This window comes from Pelophylax lessonae (genome assembly GCF_965119305.1).
Source record: "Pelophylax lessonae genome assembly, chromosome: 1".
Lineage (NCBI taxonomy): Eukaryota > Metazoa > Chordata > Amphibia > Anura > Ranidae > Pelophylax > Pelophylax lessonae.
Genome location: NC_138768.1, coordinates 541,714,404 through 541,738,039, shown reverse-complemented (window position 1 = coordinate 541,738,039; position 23,636 = coordinate 541,714,404). Strand labels below are relative to the sequence as shown.

At 43.9% G+C, this 23,636-nt stretch overlaps 1 protein-coding gene across 1 annotated transcript in view; it reads right to left on the bottom strand.

Annotated features, from left to right (window-relative positions):
- The window catches only part of HGSNAT (heparan-alpha-glucosaminide N-acetyltransferase), a 116,491-nt gene that overhangs the window by 15,714 nt on the left and 77,141 nt on the right, over positions 1 to 23,636 (bottom strand). The window contains exons 8-12 of the mRNA XM_082252958.1: positions 14,302 to 14,378; positions 9,609 to 9,639; positions 1,245 to 1,405; positions 948 to 1,063; positions 282 to 403 (exon numbers count right to left, since the gene is read on the bottom strand). Coding sequence (XP_082109084.1) covers positions 282 to 403; positions 948 to 1,063; positions 1,245 to 1,405; positions 9,609 to 9,639; positions 14,302 to 14,378 — 507 coding nt within the window. The remainder of the gene's footprint in view (positions 1 to 281; positions 404 to 947; positions 1,064 to 1,244; positions 1,406 to 9,608; positions 9,640 to 14,301; positions 14,379 to 23,636) is intronic.

Here is a 23,636-nt window from a genome sequence, read left to right as displayed (position 1 = left end):
TATATATATATATATATATATATATATATATATATATATATATATATATATAGATCTGGCTCTATTAATCATGTTGGTAAGTGTTACAGAAACTTCAGCTTGAGCAATTTCACCATATTTTACTGCCCAAGTATGCAACAAGTTTACTCTAACACTTTAAGTTTTCCTGAACATGTATGGCAGCAGGAGCAGAGGCTACAAAACATGACGACAACTTAAGTTTGTGCACCCGGGGTTGGCGGAAACATTAAGGAAATGTGTAGTATGTTTTTATTACTCACGTGGGGCATTCAGGAACAGGTAGCAAGAGAGTCAAGCTAAGCCAAGCAGCTTCCAAAGCAAGAATTATAAGCCACTGCGGCCAGAATAGAACCACATCTTGCAAAAGAAAACAAGTCCTATTCTGGAAAACAAAAATTTATTTAAAAGCATCAATATACAAAAGACTGGGATTAAAGAACTCCCTCAAATGTTTATAGTGGAATAATGAAGTGATCTAGGCATCCCCGTTGTCACAATCCACCAATCCATGAAGATTATTTGGGCCAATTTCAATATAAATATTATCGCATTATCTGTATTACACAAATAAAGCTAGCTATAACTGCAAAGATTTATCTCATTCAGCCCCTAGGCTGCACAATGTGGATGAAGGAATCTCCCCTTCTGGCTAAAGTATTCAGCAGCTGGTGGGACCCCCCCACACCTGAACAATAACCGCATCAGTTTGGATGCAGTTGCTGTTCAGCTGAAAATGTACCACTTAGCCCACCTGCAGCTTGAATTCTTACAGGAATATGTCAACAAGAACTAGAATGTAACATGTCTGCTAAAAAGCTCAGCTTAAAATCAGCCACGCTACTCACAAATAGCAAGTGTGCCTCCCACAATAAAAACAAACAAAGATAAATGTGCTCATGTGAACACTAAAGACTATTCTATGTTACCTGAGGAAGAGCATCTGGTAGTGGCTTAGTAAATAGCAACTCCAAAACAGAAATCACCAAATAGGTCAAGCTAAGGCGCTGAAGAACACCCATAATCCGAATATCACTCCATGACACTACAAACAGAATGAAATGAATTATACACATCATTTTTGGTGTTCTATACCATGTACACTTTGTGACTAATGCATGCTGTAAATGAAATTTCCAACTGTTCTAATATACTTGTAATGCAGGGAACTATTCGGCACTAAACAAATAAGGTTGTTGGGTAGAATACACAAGAAAACAACTTACATGGACCACGACAGTAATTCTCATTTATCACAAATAATCCAATGAGGAAAAGCTGAATACTTCTCCAAAGAACTTTCCAAAATAGCTTCCATCTGGAGTTCCCTTTTCGCAGCATTGAATTTAAAGACAGATGGATGGAAGTTCCCATGATAAACACAAACCTAAAAAATATTTAATTGTTCATTAACAGATATTACATTTTTGGTGGTAAGTGGTAACAAAACATTTTATAAACCCTACCAGCAACAAACTAGTAAAATGCTCAAATTCTCTTTTTAAAAAAAAAATGTAAACTGATTCAATTGCTTCTTCTACAAATATTTATTATCATATACATGTAGATGTCAGTATCTGTAGGCCATGGTTGGCCCTTTGTTGAGTCCTGCATCCGGACTTTTTTTTAGGTCTCTGAGGATCTCAAAAAACATTTTTTACATTTCCTCTCCTTTGCAGATACGAATAGTGAAACATATTTTACTGTCAATTATACATCTTGGAGTACAGTACAGGACACAGGCAACTTCTTCATAAACCATGAGTTATAGAGCAACACTTTCATCAGAGTTCATCCGGGTAGATCATACAATTTACGTTTAATCAGCATAGTATTCATTAAAAAAAAGAAGAAAAAAAAAAAAAGGAGGGAAGGCCAATCATTTGTCCGATATTCTGATCGTGTGTACAAGGCTTTAGGGATGGTAGCAAGTGTCCTGTACTCCAAGATATGAAATTTAAAAGGTAAAACAAATTCCTCTTATCTTAATCATACATTACAGGACTCGGGCAACTGATAAGGTGTTTCCAATGCTATGAATGTAAGGGTGGGAAACAACTAGGCAAACAGAACTATGCCAACAGGCCCAAAAACAGGGGTCAAAAGACCCAAGTTCAGAACTTTGTGCCAAAAGCTGCATCTGCAAGATCCATGTGGCCGAAAGCTGCATCTGCAGAAGAAAGGACATACACCTGATAAAAACTTTGAGAAAGCATGAACAGAAGACCAAGTGGTGGCTTTACACAGCTAAGGCTTGGTGCCTAAAAGGCTAACAATATGCAATAGATCTGGTGGAGTGGAGTGAGCAAGCAAAAGCACAGGAGGATTCTGCCCAATACCATAAGCTTGTGTTAATAAACTGTTAAGCTACAATTTAAACCACAAATAAATCATATACTGTAGGTATCCAATAACTAGTGTGTCCTTATTGTGCTTCAAAAAAAACTTAAGGTAGTTCATAAAGTGCTAGTGCATGAAATTAGCATAACGTGAGATCCATATGACAATCTTCAAGTGCTTAACCACTTCAAAACTTCTGTATTCTCAATGCCCTTACCTCAATAGTAGGGTATATAATGCACGTACAGACACATTCAGCTTGATATCTCCACTGATAGGCGATGGAACATTCCACTTTATTCTAATATGGCCTCTCTTACACCAGGATAGTCATATGTAGCCAGGTACTCAAGAAAAGCAAGAAGGGGGAAAAAACAGTACTGGTCCCTTTAAAAGCTTCTTATCTTGAAAATAATTGATTCCTGGGCCATGTTCAATTAAAGGGGACACCCCCAATAATGTAACAAGAAAGTAAATGAATACAGGCATTCACTGGGGTTACAAACTTCCATGTTCTGAAGTCACTTCCGAGCCGCAATCCCTCAAGCTCCGCCCTAAGTGTTACATCGTGCACCAATAGAGGACGACTGATATCAAGCCGGATGGGTCTGTACATATGTTGTATGCCACATTGAATTTAGCGGAAAAAACCCATGGTCTAAGAATTAAGTTCCTGAGTCCTGTACAGTGCAAGAACGTGATTTCCATATACAAAAGAAAATGGATTTTTGTATTACCGTAAAATCCTTCCCTCTGATGTTCATTGACAGACACAGCTTCACATCTTCTTTTACCGATGGGTTATGATGCTCTCCTTAGGAGTAGGACACTAGGTGGAAAAGGAGTAGGACACTAGGCGGAAAAGGGGTAACAAAGCTTGACTACGCCTATAGGGCAGTCCCAGGGAGTATACTCACTTCCTGCAATAGGATCTCTGTGGAGTTGGGTTATGCATTCCTCTGACATGCTTGTTATAAAACTGAGTGGTGGGTGCTGTGTCTGTCAATGAACATCAGAGAAAAGGATTTTATGGTAAAATTGATGGACACAGCTTCATATCTTCTTTGACCGATGGGACGTCCCAAAGCAGTGTCAGCATGAGGGGGTGGGAAAAAAAAACAAAAAAAAAAAAAAAAAAAACACAGCAATAAACATATTTCCCCCAAAAAAAGGGCTAAACGTAGCCAACCAGGTAAACCAGGAACAACTGGAGCTCACCTACCAGAAAAAAACAACCTCAGGAGGCAGAAGTTTATGACACAGCGGCCTGCAAAACTTGCTGCCAAACGCAGCATCTGCAGAAAGGCGAAAATATCCACCTTGCAAAACTTGGTGAATGTGTGTACAGACAACCAGGTGGCCGCTTTGCAAACCTGGTTCCCCTGATGCCTGATGACGGAAGGCCCAGGAGGCACTAAGCACCCTCGTAGAATGCACCTTACATAGTTACATAGTAGGTGAGGTTGAATAAAGACAATAGTCCATCCAGTTCAACCTGTGTAGGTGTGTGTGGCCGTAATCATCTCTCATAGCCCTGAATGTTTTTCTCCTTGAGATGTACGTCTAAGTCTTTTGAAAGCCACCATACTTCCCGCAGAAACCACCTCTTGTGGTAGAGAATTCCACAATCTTGTAGCCCTAACAGTAAAGACCCCCCCACATTGCCTGAGGTTAAAACGCTTCTCCTCCAATCGCATTGTATGCCCCCTGAGTCCTCATGCAATCCTTTCGACTGAATAGCTTTTTTTCTATGCCGAGATCCCCATTGAGATATTTATAAATTGCCATCATGTCTCCTCTCAGGCGTCTCTTCTCCAGGGAGAATAAATCAAGCGATTGCAGACGCTCTTCATAATTAAGGTCCTCCAATCCCCTAATTAGTTTAGTTGCCCTTCTCTGGACTCTCTCCAGCTCCAACACATCCCTCCTGAGGACTGGTGACCAGAACTGGACAGAGTACACCAGATGTGGTCGGACCAGAGTTTTATAAAGTGGAACGATTATAGTCTTATCTCTGGAATACCTTAACAGGGAAAAGGAGGAACCTGACCCTTGATGAATAGTAAAAAGTAAACAAACATTCTCACAACAGATGTGAATATTGCACATATCAACATATTCGATATAGGATCTCCAAGGTAGCCAGGGTACTACGCGATGCTGGATGGCATGCGGTGTACCGCATGAAAACCGCTGCGGCTAGGCTGACGCGGTTCGAGAACGAGCCCCCTTCCTCAGAGCCAGCCAAGGAATGCTGCTTGCTCAGAGACCATGCGTGCAGAAGTAATAGCTACCAAGAAAGTCATTTTCTGTGACAAGGTAAGCAGAGGAATTTCACTAATATTTTATATAAGGGTGGTAGATTAAGATCCCACGGGGGGACCGTACCAGAGGAGCCAAGTGGCGAACCCCCTGCACAAAGGCGCGAACCAAGGAATTTGTGGCCAACAGCCTTTAAAAGAAAAATTGCCAAAGCTGAAATCTGGCCCTTTGGTGCCCAGGGCCAAACGCTGATCTACACCCCTTTGTAGAAACTCAAAGAAAAGAGTGCCCAGATGGGACTTTAATTGGGGTGCACGCAATAGTCACTACTATGGAATAACGAATGTATTGGTTTATTATAAAAAAACATAACTGAATATGAACAAGTACCGACAAGTAACAGATGTCAAGATATTAATACAAAACATGATAAACATGACAGGATTACAGAGCAACATACATCTGAAGCAATAGACTTAGTATATAGCTTTAATTGAGTAAAAACATACAATAAAAGTTTAATGGTTAATTCACAGGCCAATGAGCATCCGTGCAAGGCATATGTAGCAGTAATACATGAGTAGAATGTCTTGGATTAAAACAACAGAAAATCTTGTAGAAAACTCAACGCGTTTCGTGGGTCTGTTGGCCCACTCATCAGGAGTGAATTATGTAAGCCTGAGATACTGAGATGTTTATCCATGCGTTTTTCAGATGGCTCTCCATCCCTTTGCCGCCAATCCTTGTCCCTTCAGCTCCTGGGTCAGACTTCTGGTACTTTTACCACATGACAGCATTCCCTCCACTAGTCATATTTAGCAGCATGCAAGTATGGTTTTCCCCACTTGGGTCATACACTTGTTGATACTCCATACTTGCTTCCTATTTTATAACATGTACACTATTGTCTTTGACAGGCTTACATAATTATTTACTCCTGATGAGTGGGCTAACAGACCCACGAAACGCGTTGAGTTTTAATCCAAGACATTCTACTCGTGTATTACTGCTACATATGCCTTGCACGGATGCTCTTTGGCATGTGAATTAACCATTATACTTTTATTGTATGTTTTTACTCAATTAAAGCTATATATTAAGTCTATTGCTTCATATGTATGTTGCTCTGTAATCCTGTCATGTTGATCATGTTTTGTATTAATATCTGTTTCTTGTCGGTACATGTTCATATTCAGTTATGTTTTTTTATAATAAACCAATACATTCATTATTCCATAGTAGTGACTATTGCGTGCACATCAATTAAAGTCCCATCTGGGCACTCTTTTCTTTGCATTTGAATTAGGGATGGAGGTGCACACAATGGCTAGTGTCAGACTATTCCCCCTTTCTTTCTTTGTAAAAACTCCAGCAGGCATGAGACCGAAAAGCAACATGGGAGAAACCACTCGAGACTCACACCAAGTAATGTACGCCTTCCAAACTCTTCCAAACAGTAAATCCTTAGAGAAGAACATTCCCTAGCTTTCAATAGCCAGGCCATTAAAGCCAGCAACCGTAAAGCAGGATGGAAGATCAGCCCTTGAGATAAAAGATCTTCTCTGAGAGGAAGCAGCCAAGGGGCACTAGCTACCAGTCTTACCAGGCCCGCATACCAAGCACGACGAGGCCAGTCTGGGGCCACCAGAATTACTGGAATCCCTTCTGCCTCAATTCTGCGCAGAAGTCTCAGCAGATGCTGTCGTGAAGGAAAGGCATAAAATTAGACAATACTAGCCCCAAAGGGCCACCAGAGCATCTGCCAGGGGTTCTCGAGACCTTGCCACAAAACTCGGAACCTTCCGGTTGACACGGGAGGTTAACAGGTCCACATCGGGGGTCCCCCACCAGAGACAGTTGTTGAAACCGGGTGAAGGGACCATTCGCCCGGAATCAGAGGCTGTCGACTGAGGTAGTCCGCCTGCCAATTTTCCACCCCTGGAATGTGCACAGTAGAAAGGGCTGGAACAAAGCTTTCTGCCCACCTTAGAATGCTGGCTACTCCTTTGGCCGCTAGAACACTTTTGGTGCCCCCTTGATGATTGACATATGCCACAGCCGTGGCGTTGTCCGATTGAATCCTTATCGGACACCCCTGTAAAACAAGCCGTCCACTGGGAGGCCAGAAAATCCCCTTGATGAAAGGAAACCACTACCGTGCGAATGGACTCCATTCTGAAGTTCTGAACCTGCACAAAGTGGTTTAGGGCCCCCGAGGTCCAAGATTGGATAAACCATGCCCTCATTTCTGGGAACCGTAAATCGCTTTGAATAAAAACCCTGAAAACGGTCCGACTCTGGAACTGGTACAATGACTCCTTGTGACAGTACATCCTGAACCACCCCGAGAAGGCCATGAAGCGGGTCCAAGGACAGGAGCAGGTCGGAAAGGAATAACCTCGCCGGGGGCAAGGACGGAAACTCGATCTTGTAACCAGACCAACTCGTGGACCCATTTGTCTTGAACGAAAGCGGTGCATGGGTCCGGAAAGAAGCAAAGATGTCCCCCCAGTCCAAGGAGGGGTGAGGGCATCCCATTAGGCAGAGGAGGGCTTGTCTGCGGAGCCCGCCTTAGACTTACTAACCCAGGGTCTCTTGAAGCCTCCTGAGAAGGTACGGAAGGATTTAGAACTCTTCTCCTGAGACCATGCAAGAAAACCAGGACCCAGTTTGGAGCGAGATCCATCAGCACCTTTTTGGAGGCCTGGTCCGCAGACCAGCATTTCAACCAGATCATGCGGCGCAGAGTCACTGCTGTCACAAACAACCTGCAGGCTAAAGGGGCCGCATCCAGGGAGGGTTATACTGTAACCCCTGTATCAACTGGTCTGCTAGCTCCGCCAGTTCAGGAGGATGCTGACCCCCTTCCAAATCCTGACATAAAAGCTTTGCCCATTCTGTCAAGGTCTGGGAGACCAAGGTTATGGCAAACACTGGCCTCAAGATTGAACCTGCAACAATAAACAAATGGCGGACCAGAGATTAAGCCTTCCTATCTACAGGATCTTTAAAAGGACAGAGCATCCTCCACTGGTAGCAACATGGACTTAAACCTAGAAACCTGAGAGTCCACCACCGGTGGCACTGTCAGTTTTTTTAAGAGGCACTTCTCAAAAGGATACCTCCTACCTAAACACTTCGGTATCCCAACCATGCGTTTCAGGGACCCCCCCACTGACTAGTGACAATCTCATTGAAATAGGCAGGAAAAGGGAACACCTTAGTCACCTTGGATAGTCTGCGGGTGCCAAATTGCACCGGCGCGGCCAACGCAGCATTAGCTGTGTCTTCCACTTTTAAAGTTTCCCACACTGATACAATCAGTGCCTCCACAAGCGGCTTTTCTTGAGCAGATGTAGTGGAAGAGGAATCATCCTCACTGTCAGAGCACTCGGCGTGCGTGGATGCCGACTCTCATCCACAGCGGCCAAATCAGCCACAGAATCTGGGAGCAAGCAGAGGATGCAGGAGGCGGCAGGTGAAGGCTGCTTTTTTTACTAGGTCTGTTTTGGAGAACAATGTCCACTTTTGACACCAATGACTGCAGGACCACCGTCATGGCCGCCATGGCAGACTGAGACCCAGAGGGTCCAGCAGCTTCTGAGAGCAGGTCAGGTGGTGACACATGTTCTAGGGGCTCCATGACACCCTGGGGACCGCCAACAAAAATGTGAAATTATAAAGCACACTGAAAAAAACAAACCACCACTGTCTCCGGTGGCACTACAGGTCCTAGCAGCTCTGTAATAGCAGAAAATAGGGAGATATACTGCCCTAGGACTCACCGCAGAGAGAGAGAGAGATGCCAACAGCCTGCCGGTCCAAAGAGGAAGAGGAAACGGTCGGGCTGTCACTAGAGGCCCCCCACCAAGTACCGCTCCATTCAGGCTACAAGAAAATGGCCCCACCATTATACAGTATAGGAGCCACCAAAAACATGGCCACCCAATTCTCTGCATGCAGACACTGGCAAAATGGCGGCGCTATGCGGCGAGGTGCACAATTCCTGGCCAAAAGGGACCCCTAAGACACTGATAGCAGGGCATTTACAGGGATCCCCCTCCAGGCCACAAAACCCACAAATAGCATAGGAGCCGTCAGCGCGCTCCCTCTCCCCTGTTAGCCATGGCTCACCCACACCACAGGAAATTTCAATAGTATAAAAGTAACATTTCTTCTTATCCCTAGAAGGGAGCGGGGGGGGGGTGCTAGAGAGGGTGTAACCCCACTAGAGGGGGGGGGGGGGGGTTTGCTTCAGGTGGGAAGGACCGATGGGGGGGCCTACTGACCCTGGGAGGAACCCGCATCCACCCCAAATTTGCCCGAGGAAGAGGGGAGCACTACTCACCAGACCATTGGAACCGGGCGGGCACCACTCCGGGTAGAGCACCTCCCCACCTTGGAACGGTGAGTGCTGCGACCAGGTCATGTGTGTCCTCGCAAGCTGTTTTACTCGCAGGCCAGCCCCCGTCCTGTGGGGCTATGTCGCAGCCGACCTAGTGCGGAGCAGCGGCCTGCATGTGCTGCCTGGCCAGACTGGGGAGACAAAGGATCTAGGATATCCGGTGTGTCACCCAGTCCGGCAGTTGATTGTAGTTCACACAGGAACAGACTTGATAAAAGAAGAAAGAAAAAAAAGTTCAGTTAAAGGAAAAAAATGCCAGGACCATAGATCCCAGCAAGGAGCTGGATCCTTACTCATGACTAGGCAGAAAAAACAGATCCTATAGCAGGAAGTGAGAGTATACCCCCTGGGAATTCCCTATAGGCTTAGTCAGGCTTTGTTAACCCTTTTTTTGCCTAGTTATCTACTCCTAAGGAGAGCAGCATAACCCATCAGTCAAAGAAGGTATGAAGCTGTATCTGTCAATGAACAAAAGAGAAAATCTACATATTTATTTCTGTGTTGATCAACCTGAACTAATAGGTGGTAAAGTCATTTTCTGCATGGAAAATCATCAAAATTTAAGCTGGAAAATTATGCTCACCATGGAAAGACGAGGTCTGCTAGTGTCAACCCTGCCAAAAAAATAAAACAAATAAAATATATTATACCATGCTTGGAAGTGAAATACTTGCAAAAAAATAAAAAAATATTTGGAAAGAGTTTACACACACACACGGATATTAAAGTGCTAGTTTTGTGCCTTTTGGGATAAAGGTTTTACATAAATGAATAAAAGCTGACCCTTGCAAGCACCCATTAGTATTAAAAAGGTTTGCCTCAAACCTCTGATATTTTGTCTGCACAACCTAAAATAGGTTGGTAAAATACCAAAATGTACTGGCCGGATCACCAAGTGAAAGCGGAGAACAAAAAAAAAATCCTAATAAATAAAAATACAAACACCATATCTAAGAATTGGTAAGCTGCAACTTGAAGCATTTATTGCGTTTACTAATGCTTTAAAGCAGCTCTTCAGTCATTTTTTTAAATCTTTCCATCTATCAAATCGTCTTCCCTTGGTGTTTCAACTTAGCATAGTAAAACTTTTCTGCCAGTAAATGCCTTATACAGCCCACTTCCTCTTTGTCTGGTCATTAGCCTAGGCCTTTGTTAGCTTTAGAATCTGCAGCTTGGCAATTCACGCTTTTAAGTCTATGATCTACCAGAATACCAAGATCCCTTACTACCGAATTCCCAAAATGTGTCCATAGTATGTGTGATGCATGCATTTTTTTTAACCCCCAAGTTCATAACTTTTACATTATTAACATTAAACCTCATTTGCCACATAGTTGCCCAATTATATTGTTTATTAGTGTCTGCTTGTAAGTTGGAGACATCCTGTAAGGGAATTATTCCACTGCATAAATTGGTGTCATTTGCAAACACTGAAACTGTATGTAGCACCCTCCTAGGTAGGTGCTAGAGAGAGAGTATAGTTTTTGGCTCTGTCTGCCTATCAGAGGAACAGAAGTCAAATCTATATTGCTTTCTACCTACCAGAGAGCAGGATCTGTGAGTTAGGTCAGCTCAGTGTGTGATTCATCTGGTTTACGGAGTGTTTGACATTGGTCCAATAGGGAGGCATATTGGACAGTGGAGGAAATTTGACCAATGGGTACACAGGCTTTGATACAGCCCAGTGATTGGCACAGACTGATTGTCTCAGTGCATTGTAGGGTGTGGTAAAAAAGCCAGGAGCACATGTGCTGCGGGGTCTTTGGCTGGTGAGCTGACTCAGCTGAGTCCCAGAAGGAGGGTGGTGGCTGCCTCCTCTTCTGTAGCAGTATCACGTGGTCACAGCTAGTCGGCCTGGGGACCAGAAGGAAGGAGCTGAGCCCAGAGGTCCATGAGAGCTAAATGGAGGGGTTCAGACACTGGGGCCCCTTTGAAAAACAGTATCGTGAGTACAGGGCATCGTGTAAGGACCTGACCTGAGAGGGGGCCACCCCGATGTAGGATAGTCAGAGGACGGGTGTCAGCAAGTCGAGTGAAAGGGGGTACTAGGTGTGTATCCCGAAGAGAATTCCTCCTAACAAGTAATCTAGAGGATTAATCCGACATTCATCTAAGTGGCATGGTGCATCAGCAGCCTGCCTCCATCTTCAGACAGGAGTCCTCATCTACTGTGAATAGTTCAAGTTGGAGTATCCCACTCTTCCCTCCTCCCATCTCCAATTTAAATAAAACCACAAAAACAACTACATCCCCTAGACTGTTCATTGACGGAGCAAAAAAGAGTAAAGAGTTAAATTGTGCATGCTGCAGTTGCTATCGGTATCCCAGGGGGGATCCCAAGGTGAACAATCCAGCAGTCCTCAAGGGGGCAGTGCTACATGTACTTAATTCCAAACTATCATTTCTCATTTATAAAATGTTAAAGTACAGGTCCCAACACAACCTTTGGGTACACCAGTAATAACCTTAGGCCCTTTTCACACTTGTGCGACCTAAATGTCGCAAGATTTTGCGCTGCGGTTTTGACTGGGCTTAAACCAATGCCTATGTCTTTGGACCTCAAAACGTATTAAAATTGGCTCAAAGTAGTGCAGGGACTACTATAAAGTCATTGCGACTTGAAGTCGTACAGATATGAACGGTAATCATTGCAAATCATGGAGTACGACTTGTCATGCGACTTTAGAGTCCTAAATCGTAGGACAAGTCTCAAGTGTGAAATGGGCCTTATACTATTCAGAGTAGCGATCGACCAATATCGGTTTTTCGTTGCCGATACCAATCTTTTGGCCAATGCATAGCGGTATCGGCTGATATTTTTATACATTTTAAAAAAAATGTTTTTTTCTTGACAAGTACTCTTGTGGAGGGATCTGGAGGTCTAAAAGACCCCAAACACCTCCTCTGCACTTAAAAGCATTCAAAACGCCAAGTTTGGCTATTTTGAATGCAGTCTTTTTTTTAATCTGGCGCCAGTACCCGGAAGTGATGTCATGACATTACTTCCGGGTTTTTGCATGGAGACCCAATCCGAGCTGAATGCGGCTTTGATTGGTGGGACAGGAGACTCGGGCAAGCCGCAGAAGGCAGCGGAGGGGGGGGGGTCCCCTCCTGCTCCTTGTAATGACAGCCGAGCGGCTTCTCAGCCGCATCGGTTGTCATTACAAGACAGCCGACCCTCGGCTATGGACGCCGGTACCGGGGTGATGCCTCTAGCTGCGGGCATCACTCCGGTACAAGCACTTTCCCGAAAGATCGGCAACCTCCGGGCCGATTCCGATATATCGGGGAAAGGGCATATTCGCCCTTGATATATCGGCTTTGCCGATAATCGGTCGATCCCTAATTCAGAGTATGGATCATTAAAGTGGTTGTAAACACGCACATATACCCAGGGGAGTGAACAGCCTCAGATACACAGAGAAGAAACAAATTCTAATACACAGGTTTTACTTTGATGGTGGATCGCAACGTGGAACTGTGCTGATGACAGCCCGACATGAGGCATGGTTGGATATCTGTTACATACATTGTCAGTGAACAGTTATAGTCTCCCTGCAACTGACTTGTGTGGCTACGCAAGTGCCTCAGTTGTACTAAGCATTTATTCACCATCCTCTGGTTATAGCACTTAAGCGATGTTTAGGTTATTTCTCTTTGCGGCCAAGATAAAAATGTCCTGAGGAATTATGTAGATGTGAAACGCGTCAACCTCTTGGATGTTATAACAAAGTCCTAACCATATTGGCATACATCGCATAAGAGGGATTGTTCATCTGTTTTTAGAAGGTTTTTGAATGATTTGTAATAAAATTTAACTTTTTATAATTTGTTGTGGCTGTCCCTCTCTGGTACCAGTAAAGTTCTAACAAGGTGGTGTTTTAGTATATAGTAGTTAACATGGATGTATTGCCTCCCTAACAGCCAAGTATTTCTATCTTGCTATAGCTTTTACTTGTTTATCTGCAGTCTTCTCTTCACTACAACCCTTCAAAAAAAGCAGATCGTGTTAAAAATCTTTCTTCATGTCAGGAGCACAGAGGAAGGGTGGAGAGGCTCCAGTTAAGAGTGTGAGAGCTGATAGCTGTTTGGAGGAAAGGAACACACCTCCCTTTACACAGCAGAACTGTGTTCTAAATAGACCAGCTCCATTCTGAGCTCCCCACCCCCAACACAAATTTATCTCATTAGGTCAGGAAAACGTGTCAGAAGTGACTCATGCAGATAACAGGGGAACGAAGCACCAGAGGGAAAGTACACTTAAAAGGAGAAGTATAAACCAAGCTAGTTTGGCTGTACTTATATGGATCACAGGAGGGCAATTTGTTCTGCACTCCTGTGACCCGTTTTCAGCAGAGAGCGGGCTGAAGTCCGCTCTCTGCTGACATCACAGAAGTCAGTCCAGGCACCACATTATTGCAGCAATGGAAGTTGGGATCTGCCAGGTGCCGCTGCCAGGCCGCTGAGAGGCTGAGCTGGCAGCTTCCCTGTCCCTCCCTCCACAGCCCAGCATTCCAGTGAGCGGGTAGCTACTGAATGACTCTGCTCGGGGAGCTATCAGAACAGAGCAATCGGTGGTGTTCGATCGTTCCGTTTGCAGTGCAGAGGCACCGGGGGACAGATGCAGCATCGGATGGATGCTGCATCCACCTAGGTAATACTGGAAAAAAAAACAAAGCCCTACATCTCCTTTAATAACATTGGAGAGAGAAGAAGAAAAGAAAAAAAAAAAAAAAACACTACTACAGATATATGTATTTTGCTCAGATTCTATGACTGAGGTTTACAACATCTTAAGTCACTGCTCTCCAAATACAGTCTTTTAGCCAATTTAATATACATTTACAAATCTACATTTTCTCATATTACATTTAAATTTAGATTTCCCTTAAACTAAAAAGTCCTGAAAGCCTTCTGACTACTTCCATCATACCCTGTACTTTTTTCTGTATAGTTATCACAATCTGTTGCATTTTGGAGACTTGATGTTGCTGACCACTAACTTTGCTGCCACAGGTATTGGCCTACAAGTGCCATTATGAAGGATTCAGATCTGGGTAAACAAAAAAAAAAAAAAATGGTTCTAAAATGCTGAGCATAGGGGATAAAAATGCAAAGGCGTTACACATAGTATATCTTGTTTAATATTTAAAATACATAAAATAATAGAACAACTATGGAGAAAAGCTTTACCACAGCTCCGATTTTCAATTTCCATAAATCAGCTCGTATGTGACAAATGGTGTGACAGAAAACAAATTCTGATATTACATTACCATTCCAACTCTGGTGTTTGAAGAACCAATACCCTCCTCCGCCATAATTGACAAATACCATAATTATAAGAGCAAGCCTAAAATATAAAACATGAAATTTGTAAGTTTTCTTTTTTTCTTTTTCAAAACCGTAAAATTACCTAGGTCTGCCTTTCTCATCTGGGGTTCACCTTCAAAAAGGATGCTATGGGTTCCTTGCACAACGAACAATTTCTGCTTTCAGATACATAACCATTGACAGCAATTAGCATTTTTCGTTTTAGCCATTTGTAGAGGGACATTCGTTTGAATGACCACCAATAAGTAGATTCTCCCCCCCCCCCACTGACCAAAGTAAAGAGTATTCATCCCAATAACCACCAACTAAGTGGCATTCTTGTCACTGACAGACAAAAAAAGGAGCATTGTTTTCACCAAGAGCGCAAGGCGGCCCTTTCCTCAGTGATCACCAATGTAAGATGTACCTTCTCACACTGACCACCAATTTAAGGGAGCCCTTCTCCACTAACCACCATGAAGAATTTCATTGACCACCTGTGTTTATTTTAAAATAGTTATTGATGAAAATAATGGTCCATAAAGTGGATGTCAAATGCATAAAGTATTTCACATTCCTTATACTTTTATGCATTCTTATATGTCATGCATTTTAATGTAGCATTATCTGTAGATATTGTAATCATCAGTAGGGGGTTCCTCCGACACCTGAAAGTTAATTCCAAAAGGTTCTTAGTTAAAAGGTTTGGGAAAGGCAGACCTAGCTTATTTTTACAAATATAACTGCGGGTTTCACTAAATACTTTTGGAATTTGTCATTTTTTTTCTCAGTGAACCAGCAATCAAGTTAGTGACAGTATCAGACAGATTAGTACAAATCAGATATCCTATAATTGTTAATCTACCTATAGCTGCCAAACCAAAATATTTCAATAGAATAAACCAAGGGTACAAATCTACTACTAGCTACTGATCTTTGGTATACCAACTTCTATACAGTTGCTCACAAATCCTTTCATACAGTAAACCGAACCAAAAATGTTCCTCGTCATCCATTAAGCTGAATACAGGTCAACCTACTCCCCACCATACCACCAAGCAAAAGTTTATGCAAATAGTAAAAAAATGCAAATTGGATTAAGAAAGAGTAAAAATAATGGAGGACTATTATAAAGAAAATTAGAACCTTTTAGTTACAATGCAATGTTTCCTAGGCACAGGAATTTCAGGTCAACACCTATCATATTGCCTTCTGACAGTACTGTATAGGCTTCTCCACGGACATTGTAGAGAAGGACACGGTTTAGCATATAACTCAATTTTCCACTGTAACTAGACAAAGTAATTACAGCATTTACATTATGCTATCCTGGCTTTAAAAAGGAGGACCACCTAAAGCTGATATTTTAAGTTGTAATGGACAATCCTACAAAAAAAAAAAAAAAAAAAACAACCTTGTGTTGGGGGTTAAAAATTTTACCGCACAAGACTTGATGGGTTCAAAGTGGCTCTCCTAAGAGCCTGTAGAACTACGGATAAATCCCACATTGGAAAGTGTATTGCAAACTGGTCTCTGCCCGTTCAAGGCATTAAAGAATCTAGATTGTAAGCTCTAACAAGCAGGGCCCTCTAACCCCTCCTGTATTGAATTGTATTGTAATTGTATTGGTTTCCCTCATTGTAAAGCGCTGTGCAAACTGTTGGCGCTATATAAATCCTGTATAATAGTGACCCAAGGGTTTTCAGCTAAGGGTACTTCTAAAAAGAGACTTCGCACCGAAACCTTACTCTTTAGGGTGCTGACAGCTAGACCTGTATCTGAGCGAGTGCATCTACTCCAAACGCCCCGTCCCACCTGTTCAGGGAGAAGAGCCGTAAACAGATCCACACATGGCACCCCCTCCCCCCATTCTGTAGACATCCTGATTGAGCATTCAGTCACCTCCCTTCAAAGTTCTTCTGCTTAGAAAGTCAGCCAATTGGTTCAATTCTCCCTTGAGGTTAACTGCTGAGAGGGAGAGCACACCAGGGCTTCGGCCCACTGAAGAATTCCTTCCGCCAGAACCCACGGAGACTTGCTCCTTGTTCCCCTTTGCCGGTTGACATAAGCAACTGCCGAGGAATTGTCTGAGCGGACTTGCACATAGGGTTCCTGCAGTTCTGTCTGGAAGGCTCTGAGAGCCAGCTCAATTGCCCTCAGTTCTCTCAAGTTCAAAGATCGCCTTGAATCTTCGCACTTCCAAGATCCTTGCACCAGTCAAAAACCCAAGTGTGCTCCCCAACCTGTGCCACTTTCGCCTGTAGCGAGGACTCTGGACAGACGGGACCAATAAGAGACCCTGCAACAGGTTCGAGACCCTCCACCACCATAGAAATCTTTTTACCTGTACTGGCGTGTGCATCAGGGAATCCAGAGATCGCTGACTGCGGTCCCACATCCCCAGGGTGAACAGTTGTAAAGGACGGAAGTGAAGACCCCGCCCACTGTACCACCGAAATTGCGGCTGTCAAACCCCAGATCTGACATGGCCCGTCTTAATCGATATAGGTCGACTGCTCTCTAACAGGCTCATTGCTCTGTTTATCTTCCAACTCTTCTCCAGAGGAAGACTTTCTAAAGTGTGGAATCTAACTCGTAGCCCAGAAAAGTGACCCTTTGTGCAGGCACTAGACTGGACTTTTCCAGAGTCAGGAGCTACCCCAGACTCTCCTTTGGGCTGCAAGTAAGCCAAGGTTGGAGTAAACACTAGAACTGAAGGGCGCCGGCTGACTGGGTTTAAATCTTCATGGTTAAGGCAGCGTTTCCTGAGAAGGAAGGAGCCAAGGTTTCTCAGAGATGGCTGTCCTAAAAGACGAGGGGGGAAAACCCACAACATTCCATTTATTATTTACTTAGAAGTCTCCTTTTCTTAGAAACCCATGAATAGCATCTGGCTGCAATACCCTGACCAAACAATCAGAAACAGACTTCATGAGAATGGCCAGAGGGCCCCACATCCTATAGTGGGCCCCATGCCTTCTGCCGGGTACTGTGGAGCTCAATTGGCATTAGCCATTGAACACCAGAATTGGCAGGTCTGCCACTGGCACCCTGTGCTTTTCACAGATGAGAGCAGGTTCACTCTGAGCACATGTGACAGACGTGAAAGGGTCTGGAGAAGCCGTGGAGAACATTATGCTGCCTGTAACATAGTTCAGCATGACCGGTTTGGTGGTGGGTCAGTTATGATCTGGGGAGGCATATCCATGGAGGGACACACAGACCTCTACAGGCTAGACAAATGGCACCCTGACTGCTATTAGGTATCAGGATGAAATCTTTGGGCCCATTGTCAGACCCTATATGCTGGTGCAGTGGGTGCTGGGTTCCTCCTAGGGCATGACAATGCCGGCCTCATGCCTCAAAGTATGCAGCCAGTTCCTGGAGGATGAAGGAATTGATACCATTGAATGGCCCCCATGCTCGCCTGACCTAAATCCAATAGAACACCCTCTAGGACATTAGGTTTCAGTCTATCCAATGCCACCAAGTTTCACCTCTGTTCAGGAGCTCAGTGATGCCCTGGTCCAGATCTGAGAGGAAATACCCTAGGACACCATCCGTCGTCTCATTAGGCACATGTCCCGACGTGGTGGCCATACAAACTACTAAGAACAATTTTGAATTTCAGCAATTAAATTTCAGAAGAATGGACTAGCCTGCTGCATCATTTTTTCACTTTGATCTTCCGGGTGTCTTTGAATTCAGCCCTCTGTAGGTTAATAATTTATTTCCATCAAACAATGTGGCATCCTTTCATTCCCAATACATTACCCAGTCCATATCAGTATGAATATCAAGCATGATAATTTTTAAGCAGTGTATATGTTAAATCAAACATACAGTGGGTACGGAAAGTATTCAGACCCCCTTAAATTTTTCACTCTTTGTTATATTGCAGCCATTTGCTAAAATCATTTAAGTTCATTCTTCTTCCTCATGAATGTACACATAGCACCCCATACTGACAGAAAAACACAGAATTGTTGACATTGTTGCAGATTTATTAAAAAAGAAAAACTGAAATATCACATGGTACTAAGTATTCAGACCCTTTGCTCAGTATTTAGTAGAAGCCCCCTTTTGATCTAATACAGCCAGGAGTCTTTTTGGGAAAGATGCAACAAGTCTTTCACACCTGGATTTGGGGATCCTCTGCCATTCCTCCTTGCAGATCCTCTCCAGTTCTGTCAGGTTGGATGGTAAACGTTGGTGGACAGCCATTTTTAGGTCTCTCCAGAGATGCTCAATTGGGTTTAAGTCAGGGCTCTGGCTGGGCCATTCAAGAACAGTCACGGAGTTGTTGTGAAGCCACTCCGTTATTTTAGCTGTGTGCTTAGGGTCATTGTCTTGTTGGAAGGTAAACCTTCGGCCCAGTCTGAGGTCCAGAGCACTCTGGAGAAGGTTTTGGTCCAGGATATCCCTGTACTTGGCCGCATTCATCTTTCCCATGATTGCAACCAGTCGTCCTGTCCCTGCAGCTGAAAAACACACCCACAGCATGATGCTGCCACCACCATGCTTCACTGTTGGGACTGTATTGGACAGGTGATGAGCAGTGCCTGGTTTTCTCCACACATACTGCTTAGAATTAAGGCCAAAAAGTTCTATTTTGGTCTCATCAGACCAGAGAATCTTATTTCTCACCATCTTGGAGTCCTTCAGGTGTTTTTTAGGAAACTCCATGAAGGCTTTCATGTGTCTTACACTGAGGAGAGGCTTCCGTCGGGCCACTCTGCCATAAAGCCCCGACTGGTGGAGGGCTGCAGTGATGGTTGACTTTCTACAACTTTCTCCCATCTCCTGACTGCATCTCTGGAGCTCAGCCACAGTGATCTTTGGGTTCTTCTTTACCTCTCTCTCACCAAGGCTCTTCTCCCCCGATAGCTCAGTTTGGCCGGACGGCCAGCTCTAGGAAGGGTTCTGGTTGTCCCAAACGTCTTCCATTTGAGGATTATGGAGGCCACTGTGCTCTTAGGAACCTTAAGTGCAGCAGAAATCTTTTTGTAACCTTGGCCAGATCTGTGCCTTGCCACAATTCTGTCTCTTCAGGCAGTTCCTTTGACCTCATGATTCTCATTTGCTCTGACATGCATTGTGATCTGGAAGGTCTTATATAGACAGGTGTGTGGCTTTCCTAATCAAGTCCAATCAGTATAATCAAACACAGCTGGACTCAAATGAAGGTGTAGAACCATCTCAAAGATGATCAGAAGAAATGGAAAGCACCTGAGTTAAATATATGAGTGTCACAGCAAAGGGTCTGAATACTTAGGACCATGTGATATTTCAGTTTCTTTTTTAATAAATCTGCAACAATGTCAACAATTCTGTGTTTTTCTGTCAGTATGGGGTGCTATGTGTACATTCATGAGGAAGAAGAATGAACTTAAATGATTTTAGCAAATGGCTGCAATATAACAAAGAGTGAAAAATGTAAGGGGGTCTGAATACTTTCCGTACCCACTGTACATATATATATATACACACACACACACACACACACACACACACACACACACCTCCAAGAAAAAGTATGTGAACCCATTGGAATGATATGGATTTCTGCTGAAATTGGTCATAAAATGTGATCTGATCATCATCTAAGTCACACCAATAGACAATAACAGTCTGCCTAAACTAATAACACACAAAAGAATTAAACGTTGCCATGTTTTTATTGAACACACCATGTAAACATTCGCAGTGCAGGTGGAAAAAGTATGTGAACCCTTGGATTTAATAGCTGGTTGAACCACCTTTGGCAGCAATAACTTCAACCAAACGTTTCCTGTAATTGCAGATCAGACGTGCACAACGGTCAGGAGTAATTCTTGACCATTCCTCTTTACAGAACTGTTTCAGTTCAGCAATATTCTTGGGATGTCTGGTGTAAATCGCTTTCTTGAGGTCATGCCACAGCATCTCAATCGGGTTGAGGTCAGGACTCTGACTGGGCCACTTCAGAAGGCGTATTTTCTTCTGTTTAAGCCATTCCATTGTTGATTTACTTCTATGCTTTGGGTCATTGTCCTGTTGCAACACCCATCTTCTGTTGAGCTTCAGGTGGTAGACAGATGGCCTTAAGTTCTCCTGCAAAATGTCTTCATAAACTTGGGAATTCATTTTTCCTTCGATGATAGCAATCTGTCCAGGCCCTAACGCAGCGAAGCAGCCCCAAACCATGATGCCCCCACCACCATACTTCACTGTTGGGATGAGGTTTTGAGGTTGGTGTGCTGTGCCTCTTTTTCGCCACACATCGTGTTGTGTGTTTCTTCCAAACAACTCAACTTTGGTTTCATCTGTCCACAGAATAATCTGCCAGTACTGCTGTGGAACATCCAGGTGCTCTTGTGCAAACTGTAAACGTGCAGCAATGTTTTGTTTGGACAGCAGTGGCTTCCTCTGTGGTATCCTCCCATGAAATCCATTCTTGTTTAGTGTTTTACGTATTGTAGATTCGCTAACAGGGATGTTAGCATTTGCCAGGGACTTTTGTAAGTCTTCAGCTGACACTCTAGGATTATTCTTCACCTCATTGAGCAGTCTGCGCTGTGCTCTGGCAGTCTTCTTTACAGGAAGGCCACTCCTAGGGAGAGTAGCAGCAGTGCTGAACTTTCTCCATTTATAGACAATTTGTCTTACCGTGGACTGATGAACAGCAAGGCTTTTGGAGATACTTTTATAACCCTTTCCAGCTTCATGCAAGTCAACAATTCTTAATCGTAGGTCTTCTGAGAGCTTGTTTGTGCGAGGCATCATTCACATCAGGCAATGCTTCTTGTGAAAAGCAAACCCAGAACTGATGTGTGTTTTTTATAGGGCAGGGCAGCTGTAAGCAACACCTCCAATCTCATCTCATTGATTAGACTCCAGTTGGCTGACCTCTCACTCTAATTAGCTCTTGGAGATGTCATTAGTCTAGGGCAGTGTTTCTCAACTCCGGTCCTCAGGGCACACTAACAGGCCTGATTTTAAGTATCACCTTGGGGAGATCCAGACTTGAATACTGCAATCACTGAGCAGCAAATGATATCACCTGTGATGTATTTCAGTTTTCTTGCAAACCTGGCCTGTTAGTGTGCCCTGAGGACTGGAGTTGAGAAACACTGGTCTAGGGGTTTACATACTTTTTCCACCTGCACTGTGAATGTTTACATGGTGTGAGAGAGAGAGAGAGAAAAAGACTCCCTTCTACCCAACTTTCCCATACAAATGGAAAATGTTTCTATCTGGTCTTCTTTACTGCTACTCAAATATTAAATTTAGTGAACATCATCATAGGACATTCAGGGTCTAGCCACTTTTTTGGTATTACCCCATTTGCCGCATTTATTAAATAAGGGACTAATGTGTTCTTATATTGTTTTTTGTATTATGGAACAGGCAGTCCCAAGGGTTGTCGGCTATGTCCATATCTGTAATTTCCATTATATATTGCCTCACATTCTGCCAGTAGTCCCATATCTTGGGGGACTCCCACCATATGTGCGCCATGGTACCCTCCAAATTATAACCTCTCCAACACAGTGGAGATTTCTCTGGTTGATACTTTTGTGCTTTAAACAGGTGTTTTATACACCATCTAGCCAGACATTTATAGTTCATCTCTACTGTTTAGGGCAACTACAGTGCTATGGACTGCTCTCAGAGCAGGGATCACGTCTGGTGAAGCAACAAATAAAGTACTATTTCCCATTTATTGATCAATGGCGGTATTCTTGGCTCTATATTCTGAGTATTTTATAGATTTGTGAACCTTATTGTTTTAGATTCATCTGAGAATTACACAGGCGTGAAAATGGAGAAAGATAGTTTTCTGGTCTAATAGGCTGAGGTAATGTGGACACAAAAGGTCTTAGCTGAAAATACCCCATTCATTCAGTATCAATAATTCCTTCTTGGGTTTCAATTCTTGGTATGAACATATCTTCCATTTTTTCACTACATCTTTAAGCTGTGTGTTTGTATCCATTATCCACTCTCCAAATTGTGCCCCATTTCCAGGAAAAAAAGAATTTGTCCTAGTGAATGAAATCGAAAGTGAATTGTTTTCCAATTTTTTTTGTTTATAAAATTAAATTCCAAACCCTGAACCTGCCATGATCCCTCGGCATCTCTTCCAGGTTCAGCGGCTCCGACGCCGTGATTGGCCGGAGCCGCGATGACGTCACTGCCGCGCATGCGCGCGGGAGTGATTCTCCGGCAAGCTCCCGGCAAGCAAAACTGAAGGTCCCCCCCGGACCTTCAGAGCGCATGCGCCGCTCGCGTGAGCGGCTGCATTCACTGCAAATATCTCCTAAACCGTGCCGGTTTAGGAGATATTAATTGTACCTACAGGTAAGGCTTATTATAGGCTTACCTGTAGGTAAAAGTGTAAAAAAGCGGGATACTACCGCTTTAAAAGGCAAAAAAACCTTTTGAATGGTTGAGTCTATCTCGTAGCCTAAGAACGTGATCCTTTGTGTCGGCACTAGGGCGGATTTCTCCAAATTCAGGAGCCATCCTAGGCTTTCCAAAACACGCCTTGCCTCTCGGAGATCCCTGGACAGCTGTTCCTGAGAAGGAAGAAACAGCAGCAGGTCGTCTAGGTAGGCGATGACTGACAAACCTTGAAGGCACATAAATGCCCAGGCCTCTTCCCCCCCACGTTTTTACCAAACTCATGGCAGAGGATAGCCCGAAGTGGAGGGCCTGAAATTGCCAATGCAGTACGCCCTCTTTTGTCCTTATGGCCAACCTGAGGAATTTTTGACCCCCTTCTGCAATGGGAATATGCAGATAGGCGTCTCTGAGGTCTATCGAGGCCATGAAACAATTTGGGGGGGGGGGGGGGGGGGGAAGGATAGCCTTTATTAAATAGATCGAATCCATCCTGATTTTTCTGTAAACGATTGAAAGATTTAGGGGCTTTAGGTTCAAGATCAGTCTGTAACTGCCCGAGGGTTTCTATACCACAAAGATGTGGGAGTAAAACCCCCCGCCTATCCCCTTTGGTGGTACCTTCCGAACGACCTTTTGTTCCTTCAGTTCTTTGAGGGAGAAGAGAATGGCCAAGGCCTTTTCCCTGCATTTTGGCATCTTGGTAATGAACATTCTGCAAGGAGGAGGGCTTGAAAACTCCAACTGATAGCCTCTTATGATCCCCAAAATAAATTGACTGGAGGTGATCTCTTTTCACTGTGGGAGGAAGGCCCACAGCCTTCCTCCCACCGTGGTGAGGTCGTCATTGTGATTTTTTGGGCCGTTCAGGATGGCGAACAATTGCCCCACCTCGACCCCTCCCCCCTTTGGC